We start from the raw sequence: 15,025 nt of genomic DNA on the forward strand, positions 1-15,025 counted from the left end.
GCCTCTCAGCACAAACACACAGACACAAGGGCACGTCTCCTTGCAGACATCATGGACATGCAGTTCTCCGATCTCTTCTTTCAGGATTGTCAGTTGCCGCTCGACTTTGACTCGGTCTCTGATGCTGGCTACCACAGCGCCTATGATGGCCTGTCACCGACCTCGTCAGCGGACTCCAGCTGCTTTTCCCCTTCAGAGCTCCACTCTAGGGGCTGCGGCTGGTCCTCTCCCCTGTCCTCAATCTGGAGCTCCAGGCCTGGGCAGGAAACATCTGAGGGCGCAGATGTCAGCGGACACACTGTCCAGATCCAGTTTCCAGCATGCTCGGGGAGCCAGGAGCAGACGGTAGGCTTCCAGCAGCAGGAACAAGCTCAGACATCCAGCATCCAACCCATCCAGCTTCCTGCAGTGGCCAGCCTCCAGCAGCAGAGGGCGGTGTTCGCTCTTCAGAAGCAGACCCAATCGTTTCAGCCACAGGATGAGAGGCGGTCCCGCTGTCGGTCCAGGTATCCCACACAGAAGAGGCAGAGCGCCAGCGAGAAGGAGAAGCTGCGCATGAGGGACCTGACCAAAGCGCTGCATCACCTCCGCACCTATCTGCCCCGCTCCGTGGCCCCGCCCGGACAGACCCTCACCAAGATCCAGACGCTGCGCCTCGCCATCCACTACATCGCTCACCTGTCCGCACAGGTACAGGCCGGCCATGTGGATATGGGTGTGAGGATGGAGCGTGGAATGGAAGCCCGCCAAAGCCCAGCCCAGGCTCATGGACAGGCGCACCCTCAGGTGGACAGCCCAGCCCAACACATTCAGTACTCTCAGCACCAGTCCACAAACCACTGGAGCCACCAAAGAGATCAGTACACTCACCGTTTTGAGCAGTACGCCCTTATTCAACAGAGCCAGCAGACAATCACAAACTGCCAGACTTCAGCTTTACAGCAAGACATGATATCATATCAGGTAAGAACTATCAAACTTATCGAAACCCAATTGTTCAGCAGAAATTGGTTGCTCTTTTATTTTGAATTATCTTCAGAAATTAATAATTTGTTTCAGATTGGTACAGATCAACAATGAAATGTAATAATAACTATTATTTCTGAGGTTATTTAATATTAAGTGCAAATAATGAAAAAGCAAAACAATAACACAGTTTTATCTTCTCCACAGAAAGAAAACCTGGTGCAATTAAGTCATGGATTCTAGCAACCCCTTCAGCTCTAAGGAAGAAAATCATTTCACTTTCAGTGCCTGTTGCAAGACAAAGACATTCCCTGAACTGGCTTGTTCACTGCCAAGGTTGTCATGTGTCTACCTACCTGTGAAATTAATATATTTGTAGCTATATTTTTCTACTGACTGTAAATATCACACAGAGGATATATATGTAAAATAAACTTTAAGATGTATAGAGATTTGTTGTCATTTCTAAGCAAAGGCAGTTCACAGATATTCTGAAAGAAAAACACTTATCATGATCCCATTTTGAACGAGTTGTTAGAATAAGCAATGTACTATTTTCAAAAACAATCTCAATCGTTGAGTACTAATGCCTATTTTATTCATACACTGGCTAACCACAAGAATATAAATTATTTTAAAGGTACAGAGATACATTTTTGATGACCTAAAACACAGAAAGAATAAAAAGCAGCAGAGGCATAGGGCCCTTATGGTGGGCAAAGTGCAACGTCTATCACCATGAAAAGTTCGCTATCAACTCTAGCTATCCTGTGGCATGTGGAAGCATTGAGGTGACTCATCCATATCTGTAGTTACTGTCTTGCCCATTAGCAAATAGATTTCACCTCGTTAAATTACAGTACAACTTTGTCCAACATCAAATGAAGGCCCTTAGAAAAACACAATGTTCAGGCGTTGTTTGAGATGCACACATTACTCTTGCATTGCATTTTTACAGCATTTCCAATGAGGCCTTGGAATTCCTGATGACATAGGGAAGTGGTTTACAGCCTCTATCACAACAGCAGTGAAGTGCTAATTGCATACCTGCTGAGAGCTGGAAAGGCTTTAGGGTTTTAACACTCAGCTGGGTGTCCTCTGACAGCCAGGTGAAAGAAGAGAAGGTGTGTGTGTGTGTGTGGGGTGGGGGGGTACTACAGTATACTCTGGTCTTTACGCAACACACGCAACTCTGATCTATCATGAGGATCCCCACCAACCTTTTAGGTGGAAAAAGTAGATATTTCAGTTTTTTTTTTTATCATGTGCTTCCATAAACAACAGTTGCGAAATTCCTACACCGGATAATTAGGGAATGCTCATTTAACTCTGTGAAGTGTTGATTATGTGTGTTGGATGAACCAGTCTTTGATCTCGTCCTGGTTTGCAGCCACCCATCGGATGTTGGCACGCGTCTTCTCCAGAGCCTGCTCGAGGGCAGTGGTGCCAGACCCGAATCCAATGTCCGAGTTGTCCATCATAAACTTCTCCAGCTTTAAACAATAAAAAATGAAAGAAAGGAAACATATTCATATCAGTGGCAGTGCACCAGGAAAAACAACGAATGATGATGAATGATACTGTAACAAACTGTTCTCTAGAAAAGGTGCGTAACACACATGCATACCTCATCCAGCTCTGCTTGTGTGGAGAAGCTTGCGGTCACACCACTTATAAGACTTGCGAATGAAAAAGATCCGCTTCCATATCTAGGAGATATGACACACACATCACATGAACACCTTAATGTCTCCTCCAGCTGCAGCTGTATATGTATACTGGTGTAGTAGTGGTATATTAGGCCAAACATACTGTGTAATATACCGCCAGTTGTCTCTCACAAAGTTCCAAGCCAACGTCTGCCCATGCACATTACTGGCAACAGCCACGATAACAGTAGTAGCATCTTGTTTTCGAATTTTGGCGGAGTCCAGCGTGTAGTTCAAATATCTGAAGTAAAGAAATGCAATAGACTGCAGGTGATCCATTTCATATCTTACATTGCTAGAGAAAAGTATAACCTCACATTATATCTTTAAATGCCATTGTTTGATATACTAAGAAACTCTGTAGTGGCTCCAAGGCCTACAGTATAGTCTCACTGGTTTAGAAGTGCAGTGTCTTTAGTGCAGGCCAGGGCTGCCATGAGTTTGTTTGCCTCTATGGCGATGGAAGCATTCTGGAACATCTTCCAGCCAAAGTTCCACTGGTCCTCGCCTCCACTGGCCATGGCACTGCAGTAGACCGTGGCTCTGAGGTTGGGGTGGATCCTGGCATAGAAAACAAATGCAATCCTTCAAATGTATCTGCTCCAATGTAGTTTTTAAAACAATGAATACATCTTGGTGCATTGCAGCGACAGTCTAATACAGGTGCACCATGCAAGTGTAAAGTATTTTGGTTTGTATATGTGTTTTCTTAATCATAAAGTGCTTGGACACAAGAAAAGAATATTGTGAGTCGGAATGCCTGAATGATGTGCTTTTAAACAATCAAATGTATTGCTTTTGTATTTGCCTACAGAAACATTAAAGGCAACACCCTCTGGCGGCGTCTGACGCACGTCAAGTGACACCAACGTTTAGAACTTCACTACTTTTAACAGGGCAAAGCCCACTGGTACCATCTGACATGCGGCAATGCCAAAGTTTAGAAAATTGTTCAGCATCAAACCCATAGACGTGAATGTCGTCGCCAGTGGACGTTGGCTTTTACATTTTCACTCATGAATCAACGCTAACCCTTGACTCACATGTTCTTCTGAGGCTGTGCCATCCACTGGCTGTACCAGGTTAAAGTGAGATTCTGGCAGCCATTAACCCCAGTGCTACAGGCCACTCGTAGAGCATTAACCTGGTTGTATCTGGAAACAGAGAGAGAGAGGCATGGAAGCTCATAGAGAAATAACCACTTAATTTTCTACATGTATAATCCCAAAAATAATCATAAATTACTGACTGTTCGGTGTGGCCTTCGGGTATGTCTGACCAGTCTAAAGTGATGTTCTTGAAGTAAGCATATAGGGGCTCCACTTGTTTCTTTAGATATCCCTGAGTGATATACAAATATAGTCAGTCATATAGTCTTGTAATGCTGCTGCTTCAGACACACACACACACACACACACACACACACACACACACACACACACACACACACAAAACAACCCACCTGCAACAAGTCATACACTTCTGTACCATCAAACATGAGGTAAAAGTAATCCAGATTGTTCAATGCTGTCTCCCATGGCATATACTCCCTCTCAGTAATGAGGTATCTTGTTGTGTTCAGAGCTGCACTCATTGGGATTATTTTAGCCCTTGAGATGAGAGAACAGGCAAATACTGTGAGTAAAAGTGCTACAGATCAGTTATTGATGACAGCTACTAAACGGACAGAGACATGGAAGAATTTCTGACCTTGCAAGATTGAAAGCATCATCTACAAGTTGTGCTCTGTTAATGACAGGGATAACCTGCAAAAAATGAAAGATGGGTATGTTTTTCTATCCGCACACTACAAATTACCAAAGTAGCTTTGCTTGGAAAAACAATTTGGAAATTGCTGTGATTATACATATGATTGGGCTATGTCTTGCTATATATGCTAATTTCAGCTGTTCTATGAGATTTACAAATTAAAGGTGCTCTAAGCATTGCCACACATTTTTTAGGCTAAAACATTTTATGTCACTTACTGCAAACATCGCCTAACCAACCGCTAGCTGTCTGGGTCCTGAATACACTGTAAAAAAACAGCTATAACAGCCCAGTCTCCAAAAACGGCAACAGAAACAACCTGGGCAAACCTAGCCCATAAAAACATAACAAACTGTTCCAGCAAATCACAGACGATATGCACGTTTAGGAGAGCTTCAATTGCACGGGAACAGCACGGGAGGAAGGGAGAGGAAGTAGCGAGCTTGCTCTCTGTTAACAGATGTGACGTTACCCAGCATGGCTTAGAGCACCTTTAACCCCCAAAGCTCTCAGTCTCAGACTGGCATTAATTCTTCAAAAGGTAGAAGTCATTCCACCACACATTTGTTCAATCCATCCCCTAAACCAGCTGATTCTAATTACCACAGGTAATCAGATCAGATGAGTTAATGAGTGAAAGCACAGTCAGAATTAACACAGTTAATGAGTTACTCAATAAGTATTTAACATGAGTTGTTATGGCATGGCCTTCACCTGATGATCCGCATGGAGCTGGTTCAGAAGTTTATCCCAGTTTGCAGTGTCATAATTCACTCTGTAGTACCCAGTAACATTAATGTTCGCCAGCAACCACTGCTCTCCAGTCGTTTTCATTGGACTATAACCGGCTGCAATATACAAACACACAATAATCAACCAAAAAGTAAATCATGTTGATCACTCCATAAACAAGCTAAGTAGAACACCTAACACTAAATTATACAGGCACTTAGGCAAACAGGATAAATACAAAATAAAATAATGTTGGAGAAATGCTGAGGTAAGTGAGAAGTGTACTAGCCTACCACTTTTCTCCATGAGCCAAGAAAGTTCATCATTCCCTCCAGACTTCATCCACTTTATGGGAACTATCCACTGATACCTACAGATACAGAGATCAAATGCACACAGCAACTTAACTTGAATACAGCACCTGCAGGTAGGCTATTATTCTTGACTGTTTCTGAATAAATTATTATTTTTTCATGTGTCCATTATTTTATACTGGTATCAAGTATCACTGCTCAAGCACAAGTTAGCAAGCTAGCTGGGATATTGTTGTAACTAATTTTAGTATTTAGCAGTAGGCTACTTGAACTCAGATGGTCTCTCCACTACAGAGTCAGGGTCCAGCAGGAAGTGTTGCTGGGATACAGTTCCAGTGGCGGTATCTATGGAGACCACAGGGAAGCCCATCTGGAGGACCCAGCGGTTCATGATTTCATGGACTGTTGCTGGCAAATTGGTTCCAGTCTCTTTAACGGCCTGCAAGACAAAGGTTGAAGTGTGATTGTATGAGAAACCAGAGCATGTGTGTTCTCACCTAAAAGTAGAGTTAGATCAGCAGGAGCGGTTATGCTTATATATCCTCCTTACCCAGTCAGGCTATCCTGGATCTCCTGCAGCTACAGCTACACCTGAAGGAGGCATTTACTCTTGTGTTCCATATAAATTGCTTATTGGCAGTGCTACTTACTGCAATTGAATACTACATGCTAGTCACAGAGATATTTTTGGTTGACGGCATTTGTTTTTTATTGTTGTTAAAATGTGCTATAATAAGTTATTAAAATAAAACATGACTTGGCGGGGGAGGATTAAACAAGGGATACAACCCAGTTACAGTCCCATAAAACACCAGAGGTGATAATTAAACACATAGGAAACACTGGTAACTATCTATACATCCATCCATCCATCACATCTATACATTTCTGCCTGGTAAAGAATATTAGGAAAGTCAGCAGTGGGCTCACCTGCTGTAGATGATTCCACAGGTCTGACCCTTCTGTGTTACTGTAGGCAAATTCATTCAGATATGTCTGCACATGGATAACACACAGACATACATTAACACATATCAAACATCTACACCAAGCACAAAGATACCACACACACACACACACAGGGGCGTTTTTTTCTGGCCAGTATGGGCGAGGGCAGCACGAGCGCTGTGGGGGGTGGTCGCCCTGGACGTCATACTAGGTAGGACCGCCACTGCACACACACACACACACACACACACACACACACACCTGTATTACACATTATAAGACCCAAACCTATTTTAAACACTACACATGTCTGCACATGGATCATTTTCTGTATTACACCTCCCAGTTTTTTCTCCTTGCAAAAATGTAATACTTTGGTAGCAAACAGCACTGGATTGCCATATGGCACCAACGCCTTTGTATAATCTCAACAAGCACTCACTTTGAGACCCTGGAGGAACACAGGCTCAGTGAGGAAGTCAGACAGCATCCGCAAGACTGAGGCCCCCTGGAGAAGGACAACATGATGTAGTTATGCATGAAATCAGCCATGTAACCTGTGGGGTATACTACGATTCTCGATTAGTGGGTTAGCGAGGTATGTTGCGCTCAAAGCCAGGGTATGCTGTGACACGAAAGTGGATCTGTTTTAGTGTCGCTATATCACCATGGTGTCTTATGCTGTCAACCAAACCTGGTCAGGAGGACGAAAACGAAGTTATCTCACGTGTAGGATTCTTTCATATCTTACAGATGGAGCTCCGCCTCTACTAACATTTTGGATCTCGAATGTGCTTTAATAGTGCTGTGCGTGCAAATATCCCACTATGGACGTGCATACCATACAACAACTGATGACATTTGATTTATTTGATGTTATAGGTTAGACACAGATTGGCCAACGTCATCCCAACACCGACAACGCGCACAGATCTGAGCTGAAAGCCTAGTTTGACAAATATATCACATAACTGCTATCGTAGTATCACTTAACGTATACCCCTGAGTCAAGGCTTTGTGAAGCCTCGATATGTCTACATAGCCTAGATATGTCTAACGTGCTTCATGGTATACCCCACTGCAGGCTTAGACATATAGATTGCATTCACAGGACGTATCTTTGCACACAGTCAAGTATGTGTGTGTGTGTGTGTGTGTGTGTGTGTGTGTGTGTGTGTGAGTGTGTGTGAGTGTGTGTGTGTGTGTGTGATTACCTTGCTATAGGAGATGGCATCAAAGAGCTCACTGATCTGCTCCGGTCTTTGGATCTCCTCCTCTTTGGAGGACAAGGGATGAGAGGATGCCAGGGCGTCCACTGCAAACACTCTGTGCACGTCATCCAGGACAATCAGGTCTTTCTGTAGAGTGCAAGAGAGAGAGAGAGAGAGAGTAAGGTTGCATTGCAGTTTCATGTTAACTAGAACAAACCAGGTTAAATGGAACAATGCACAGTGATAATAATATACATCTACAACAAACCACTATCCATTTTTCATATTGGACAACACATCAGTATGTGCGCATGCGTGGGACTGTATGGGATTACGTTTAAAGTGTGCATGCTTATGTGTTTGTGTATGCCAGTTAGTTTGCTATATCGTACATTTGTGTGTGTGTGTGTACAGTATGCCATTTAGTTTGATATACTATACGTTTGTGTGTGTGTGTTTGTGTATGACTTTTAGCCTGATATACCATGCATTTGCGTGTGATATACTGTATGTTTGTGTGTGTGTGTGTGTGTATGTGTGTATGTCATTTAGTTTGATATGCCATACGTTTGTGTGTGAGTGTGTGTCATTTAGGCACTCACCACATTCCAAGTAGGTTCTGCCCTATTGGCTCCAAGGTACGACACATAGGAAGCAAAGCCCTCATTTAACCAAACCTCATTCCACCATTTCAGGGTCACCAGGTTTCCAAACCACTGGGGAGAGAAACGTGTTCACTAGTTAAGCTGGTGACAGCTAATTTATAGATTATGGTGTATCATAAATTGTACGCTATAGAGTACCATGTGAGCCAGTTCATGAGCGATGATTGTAGCTGTTGTCTCTTTGTTCCTGTTGGACGATACATCTGGATCGTAGAGTAGGTTGGCTTCTCTGTAGGTGACAAGACCCCAGTTCTCCATTGCCCCAAAGTAGAAATCAGGTAGTGCAATCTGGTCTTTTAGGAAAGGAACAGACAGATACAAATTTGAGGAAACTAAATATTATGACATTTCTATACAGCTCTGTAAGTGAGGCTATGTAAGGTGTCCACGCTCTGTAATAATGCACCTGATTTAGAGAGAGGGTAGGAGATGTTGTAGTAATCCTCAAAGAACTTGAGCACAGGCACTGTCACATTCAGAGCATAGCTTCCATGGCCTTGAATGATGGCATTCTTACGAGCCCAGATCCTTATCTACAAACAGAAAGAGACTTTAAAGGTGATACCTGTAGGTTATACAAACAGAAAGAGACTTTAAAGGTGCTACCCCCCACTTCCCCACCCCAGGTCCTGGGCAACATACTAATGACCTCAAAATGGCTATTTCTTCATATTCTATTACATATAGTTAGCTCTGGTTAATCTTACATATTTGAATGTTTTTTAAACATATATTTTAACTTATAGCACCTTGAAAGAGATATGAGAGAGGTGGTTTGTAACGTATTGTTACATACCGAAGTGTTGCCAGCCAGTGATGCCAAATGGTCAAAATCACTGACCACCAGTGCCAGTAAGTAGGTGGACATTTTCTTAGTCGGCTCAAAGGTGGTCTTGGTGACAGCCTGACCCTCAACAGTAGTATCCTCAATGGCTAGAAGACAAAAAAGAGATGTCTGGAATGAAGTTTAAATGCAGTAGTGTTAGATAGACTAAAACACATTAAGTTTAAGTGCTTATCAACAGACCAATTTCCATGCCGTTGGACAGGGCCAATGTCCCTGGCTTGTGAAGGACAGTGATGTGGAAGACAGCTTTCATGGCCGGCTCATCAAAGCATGGGAAGGTTTTCCTGGCGTGGGTCGGGTGCATCTGACTGGTGGCCACCACCCTTTAAGATGAGTACAAAAAGCCACATATCAGTTCAAGAACCTTTACATTTAGTTGGCAAATACAATTAGATGGTCACAATTAGAGCACTCTGTCAAGTATGGACATATTTGACCAATTTTGTAGTCTTGTCATTACTACTACACTAATGAAGTCTGGTGTTGGCCTCAGTAAATTTAATCTACATTTCATTGTTTTGTTGGGATATGAGTCTAAAGTAGTTTAACAATTAATATTAAATTCATATTGAAGATTAATATTAAAGATTAATATTATTTTGTGTTCGTACTGGGGAGGTTCTGATAACACATTGCATATCACGCGGCCAGTCACATGAATGGGCTCCTTGCCCAGCCAGCGTCAGATCCACTGACGTCATCCACAGAGCAAAGGTTGAAAAACACTGACAGATATCGGCATTAAAGATTTACCTCTCATCCCGAGATACTTCCTTTTGGCCTTGCAGTGTCTACTTACTGATTTTTTCCCCTCTGCCCTTGAGCATGACAGCAGAGATTCAAAGTGTACACAGGTAAAAAACAAGTAATAGCACAGAGAGCTGAGACTTACTTTGTGACCCCATCCTCAGTGTACTCACTCCTGTAGAGCCCTTCTAGGTCATCGGAGAGCTCTCCCGAAAACTCGGTGTGCAAGTCGTAATCCTGGCCAGCCTTGACCACCCCATTCAGCTGCACCACCAGGTACTGCGTGGGCTCGTGGAGCCAGGTCTTGCGGATGGCCGGGGGCGTGCCACGGAGTGCGGTGAGCTTCACCAGGTGCCCATCCGAGTCCATGGTGGACAGCTTCAGCTGCTTGCAGTGGAGGAGGATGAGGTTGGTGTCGCGGAGGCATCTGAACCGGACAGTAGAGTGTCCCGTGAAGATGTACAAGCCGTCGGCGTCGGGGTCCAGCCGTGGCCACAGCGCCACGTCGTAACGCTCGGGCACCAGGGTGTCGGGGAGCCGGTAGTGGTCCCACTTGTTGGTGGGAGGCGGGAAGCTGGTGAGCTGGTATACCCACAGACCCACGATAGTGGACACGCAGACCAGCGCCATTGTCGCCAGCATGACCCAGACCCTTTTGCCGCCGCAGCACAACACCATCTTTCCACTCAGGCCAAAACTCACCCGGGAGAAAGAAAGCTTGCGTCTGGTCACCTCTCCAGTGAAGTGCCAGCCACCGTCAGTCCCCTAATCCTACACACACACCTTTGAAATGGCTAATCCATTAACCACACCGTAGGCTGCCTGATGGGAAAGATGTGATAAAGGCTCACATGCTGATAGTGCTTTATTATGATGCTCCATTGGCATGTTTACATTCAACCCATCCATCACGTCATGGGGCCTGCGCTGCGCTGATGGGAACCAGGTCCCAAGGCCTCATGAGGCCTACTGCCCGTGTCACAGTGTGGGGCCGGGCATAGGTCAGGTGTCAAAGGACTCAAATGAATAATCTGGTGGTCTCACAGTACACCATTAAAAGAGCACAGGGTCTCATGTTTTGTACTTTGTACCTAGTGCTGTATGTCCTAGTGATAGTCTTGAACGTTAAAGAAAAACTAACCTTTTAAACCATTCTTGGTGTACTTGTGTACTTAATTTAACTTATCCTTATTTAGTTTTTTTACTATTATTATTATTATTATTATTATTATTATTATTAACTAATTTCTTCTTTTGTATTTGTTGTTAAACCATAATTGATGCTCATTGAAGTGTATTGTTTAGGCCTGCTACTATTGCTTATTGTTATGATGATAAAAGTGCCTGTTAAGTAATTATAACCACATCCACCCTATACGTAATTATAACCATATACCACATGAGCTATAAGTCATAGAATATCATAAGAATAAATAAATATCCTGAATCCACAGTTAAAGAAGTTCATATTAGACAATTATCTTCACAGATTTTGATCACAACAACTGTGTTACAAATAGTATTATCAAACTTGTATCAAAAATACACTTTAAATGATGATCACACTTAGATTTTCAATTTATTGTGTGCAATGTCAATAACGGTGGTTCTACTGAAAAGAACTGGATATATTGCGAAAAGTAATTTTGGCAGAAAAGGACTGAAATAATTAATAGTGGGACAAAAGACATCTTAATCTTTAAAAAATAATACAATTAAAAGTAAATTACGGCTTCAGCCAATTCAGCACAATGTCTCTGCTTTCTGCTACCCATTTGATGTTGGCCTGTGTTCTCTCAATAGACTGCTCCACAGCCAGGGTGCCTGATCCAAAGCCCACATCGGCGTAGTCCTGCTTGAACTGCTGGAGCTGTGGAGGGAAAAGTCAGAAGAGCAAAGAGCTATAAACTACTACAGCTAAATGGTATGTTGTGTGTGTGTGTGTGTGTGTGTGTCAGTGAGTTCTTCCACTAAGAAAACTTAATCTGTAAATTTAAGCTGTTCTTGCATTGAAATTGATGCACAGAAATGAGTGCCTCATGAAAAAAAAGTCTAACATGCTGATGAGTTTAGTTGACTGTCACTAGAGGGTGACATAATAGCACTTGATGGCCAAAAGCAACAGAGCAGTCACTCAACTAGATGTACCGCAGAGTGGTACAAAATATGACCGCCGCCCAGTCCGGCAAATGTTTTCCACAAAAAAAAGTCACACTGTCTCACTGAATTGCATTATGCACACTCAATTCTCACAGGTATCTGCTAGACAACAAGTACCAAAACATGATTAGTTCATAGATTTCACATGTAAAATACATTTTATACAACCCCACCCCTATCTTGCCTGTTCATAATTCTGAGAAATTGTTGAATTGTGTGCATTGTGCGTGTACGTGCTTATGTGTGTGTGTGTGTGTGTGTGTGTGTGTGTGCATGCATGTGCTTGTGGGTGTGCCTGTGTGTGTGCATGTGCATGCATGCGTACATATATCTACTGTGTGTGTATGTGTCATACGTATGATTACTGTGAATGTATGTGTGTGTTAGATTATCTGTTGATGCACATGTGTGCATATGGAATTGGTTAACATGACCCCTGGAGGCAAACATATGCAAAAAATTGGTCATCCTAGGCCCTACGGTTCTCAAGATATTCACAGAAAACTCTGTTGGTGTACGGTCACTAAATGTACACATAAATTAATTTATTGTATAGCCCCCCATGAACCAAACTTCACGAAACTTGCATGCATTCAGAGAGTGTCATAATGATCCTACACTTTCAATTTCGTGCAGTTTTGACCATGTCAGCCAGAGATATTGTGATTGTGAACACATAATTTTTTGCTTTTTAATTTTTAACTAGGTGGCGCTATACATGAATTGAGTGGTAATGGGATTGATTGGCATGGCCCCTTAAGACCAACATAAAAAAAAAGGTGGTCCTCCTAGGCCCTACGGTTCTCGAGATATTCACTGACCTACAGGCCAGTTGGTGTACAGTAACATAAATTAATTTATTGTATGGCCGCCCATGAACGGAATTCCACGAAACTTGGAGTGCCTGCAGAGGGTGTCATAATGAGCCTACACTTCCAATTTCGTGCAGTTTTGACCATGTTAGGTCACAGATACCTGCGATTACAACACCTCATTCAGTCTTTCAGTGTCCCGGGAATCCTTGACGGAAATTTGGCCATGCGAAAAAAAAAAAAAAAAAGAAAGAAAAATCTGACTAAACCTATGTGATTATTATGATGCTTCGCTGCGCGGCGGTCATAATAAGTAAAGTCTCCCACTGTTATAGCCAGCCAAGCTTTATGCAACACAATGACCAGCAGTCAAAGAAGCTCTTGCCTAGGGGGTATTTGTTAACAAAAAAAATAATATTACAAGGAATTTTAAGGAAAAATGAGAAAAAGGCAATAAACGAAGTGGAAAACGACAGCAAGGCCTGTTTGTGCTCAGGATCTTGCCCACGGGATTTAGCAAATATATTTTGCCTTGTTATTAAAGTGAGTTTAGTTAGACTTCAGACTAGGATTTTGCCCACCATTTAAATAAGGGGCCCCTGGAGAGATCCAGCAGTTGCTGTTGTAAAGATATACTATGCAGTGTCAGGTATTTTTGGCACAATATACTGTATTTACATTTCACTCTGCCATTGTAAATAGCCTACTTCTCATGGCATGTTCCCCCTGTACACAATGAAAATGCTTTTGTTGTGGAGTTGAAGGATTAACAACAGGCAAACACTATCTCCAAAGAGCTATATCTACTGACAAGGTATGTCACGATTCTCGCAAGATGTCTTAGGGCCGACTATTCTTGAAATTGCATGGCTGGTTCTCTGGTTAGCAACTCGCTAAGGCTATGCAGTATGGCTATGCTAGGTGAATGATTCCCTTATTACAAGTTTGTTTACCATCAAATTTGTTTCGTAAAGGTTATAATGAGGCAAATATTTTGCATAGTGTACCTTTGGGGTCATCCCTATGTTCCCTGGGTCCTATGTTCTCCGCTCGGGGTTAGGGTTATGGTTAGGGTAGGGTTATGGTTAGGGTTTTACAAAAGGGTCCTATGTTCCCTGGTCCTATACAAAGCGGGGAACATAGGACCCGGGGAACATAGGTACGCTCCCGTACATTTAAGCTCACATCTTTGCCTGGTTATTGTTTATGCATTTAGTTTTCCTTAGTCTACTTTTAGTAACCCTCAGTATATTTTGTCATTAGCTGTAACCGATGACATCTCCCCAGTACCTCTGATATCCATACAGTCGAGATTCCAGTTTGAAACCACCACTCTAATCATATGCATGGTTGTAAAGTACACTCAGCAGGTAACTAACATTTCAAATGAGAAGTACCCTCACTAGAAAAGATGACTCAACTCAAGGTTAGTTGCAGGAAGAACCTCACATATTTGTGCTACGATGCTGATCATATTCTAATCAGGTTTTATAGCCATGTGCTATTTGTATTTCTGAACCTGAAGTAAGTTACAAAACCAATCATTGATTACCTGTTTCAGTTCAAATTCTGTAGAAAATCTCTTGGTCACGCCATTGATTAGATTTGAGAAAGAGAAAGATCATCCTCCATACCTGAAACATAACAAAATAAACTAGAAAAACATTTCTTGAAGGAAATACCAGTGCATGCAAAGTCATTGCTAGGGTGTTTCTAAGGTACTTAAGGTGGTTGCTAGGGTGTTGCTAGGGAAATCCTGTTGGTTGCTAAGTTGACATTTTCGAAGTGGTTGCTAAGTTGTTTCTAGGGTACTTGAGGTGGTTAGTAGAGTGTTGCTAGGGTATTTATAGTGGTTGCTATGCTAGAAAAACTGGTTGCTAGGTTGGTTGCTAGGGTAATCATGTTAGTTGCTAAGATGGTTGCTAGGTTGGCATTTTGGAATTGGTTGTTTGGTTGTTGCTAGGGTACTTGAGATGGTTGCTAGGCTGTTGCTAGGGTAATTATAGTGGTTACTATGTTATAAAAAGTGGTTGCTAGGTTGGTTGCTAGGGTAATCATGTTGGTTGCTAAAGTGGTTGCTAGGGTGTCATTATGGAAGTGGTTGCTAGGTTGTTGCTAGGGTACTTAAGGTAATTGCTAGGGTG

General features: G+C 42.7%; 1 protein-coding gene across 1 annotated transcript; it reads right to left on the bottom strand.

Moving 5' to 3' along the window:
* Window positions 1-1,391: 1,391 nt before the first annotated feature.
* Window positions 1,392-10,661, bottom strand: LOC125303945 (aminopeptidase N). The gene is made up of 20 exons (XM_048257939.1): window positions 10,055-10,661; window positions 9,343-9,485; window positions 9,112-9,248; window positions 8,722-8,848; window positions 8,454-8,608; window positions 8,253-8,366; window positions 7,654-7,797; window positions 6,882-6,947; window positions 6,422-6,487; window positions 5,758-5,930; window positions 5,471-5,547; window positions 5,160-5,293; window positions 4,386-4,441; window positions 4,138-4,285; window positions 3,925-4,016; window positions 3,719-3,829; window positions 3,069-3,236; window positions 2,779-2,916; window positions 2,594-2,675; window positions 1,392-2,459 (listed from the first exon to the last, which is right to left on the bottom strand). Exons 1-20 carry the CDS (start codon window positions 10,585-10,587, stop codon window positions 2,310-2,312), a joined length of 2,814 nt encoding a protein of 937 aa, XP_048113896.1. The 5' UTR covers window positions 10,588-10,661; the 3' UTR covers window positions 1,392-2,309.
* Between the last annotated feature and the right edge of the window lie 4,364 nt (window positions 10,662-15,025).

This window comes from Alosa alosa, chromosome 11, assembly GCF_017589495.1.
Source record: "Alosa alosa isolate M-15738 ecotype Scorff River chromosome 11, AALO_Geno_1.1, whole genome shotgun sequence".
Classification (NCBI taxonomy): domain Eukaryota; kingdom Metazoa; phylum Chordata; class Actinopteri; order Clupeiformes; family Clupeidae; genus Alosa; species Alosa alosa.

Coding starts and splice junctions, on each gene's coding strand:
- LOC125303945 (XM_048257939.1), bottom strand. CDS start 10,587: ATGGTGTTGTGCTGCGGCGGCAAAAGGGTCTGGGTCATGCTGGCGACA. Junction 8,849..9,111: donor CACTGGCTGGCAACACTTCG/GTATGTAACAAT, acceptor TTCTGTTTGTAG/ATAAGGATCTGGGCTCGTAA. Junction 6,948..7,653: donor ATGCCATCTCCTATAGCAAG/GTAATCACACAC, acceptor GTCCTTCTCCAG/GGGGCCTCAGTCTTGCGGAT.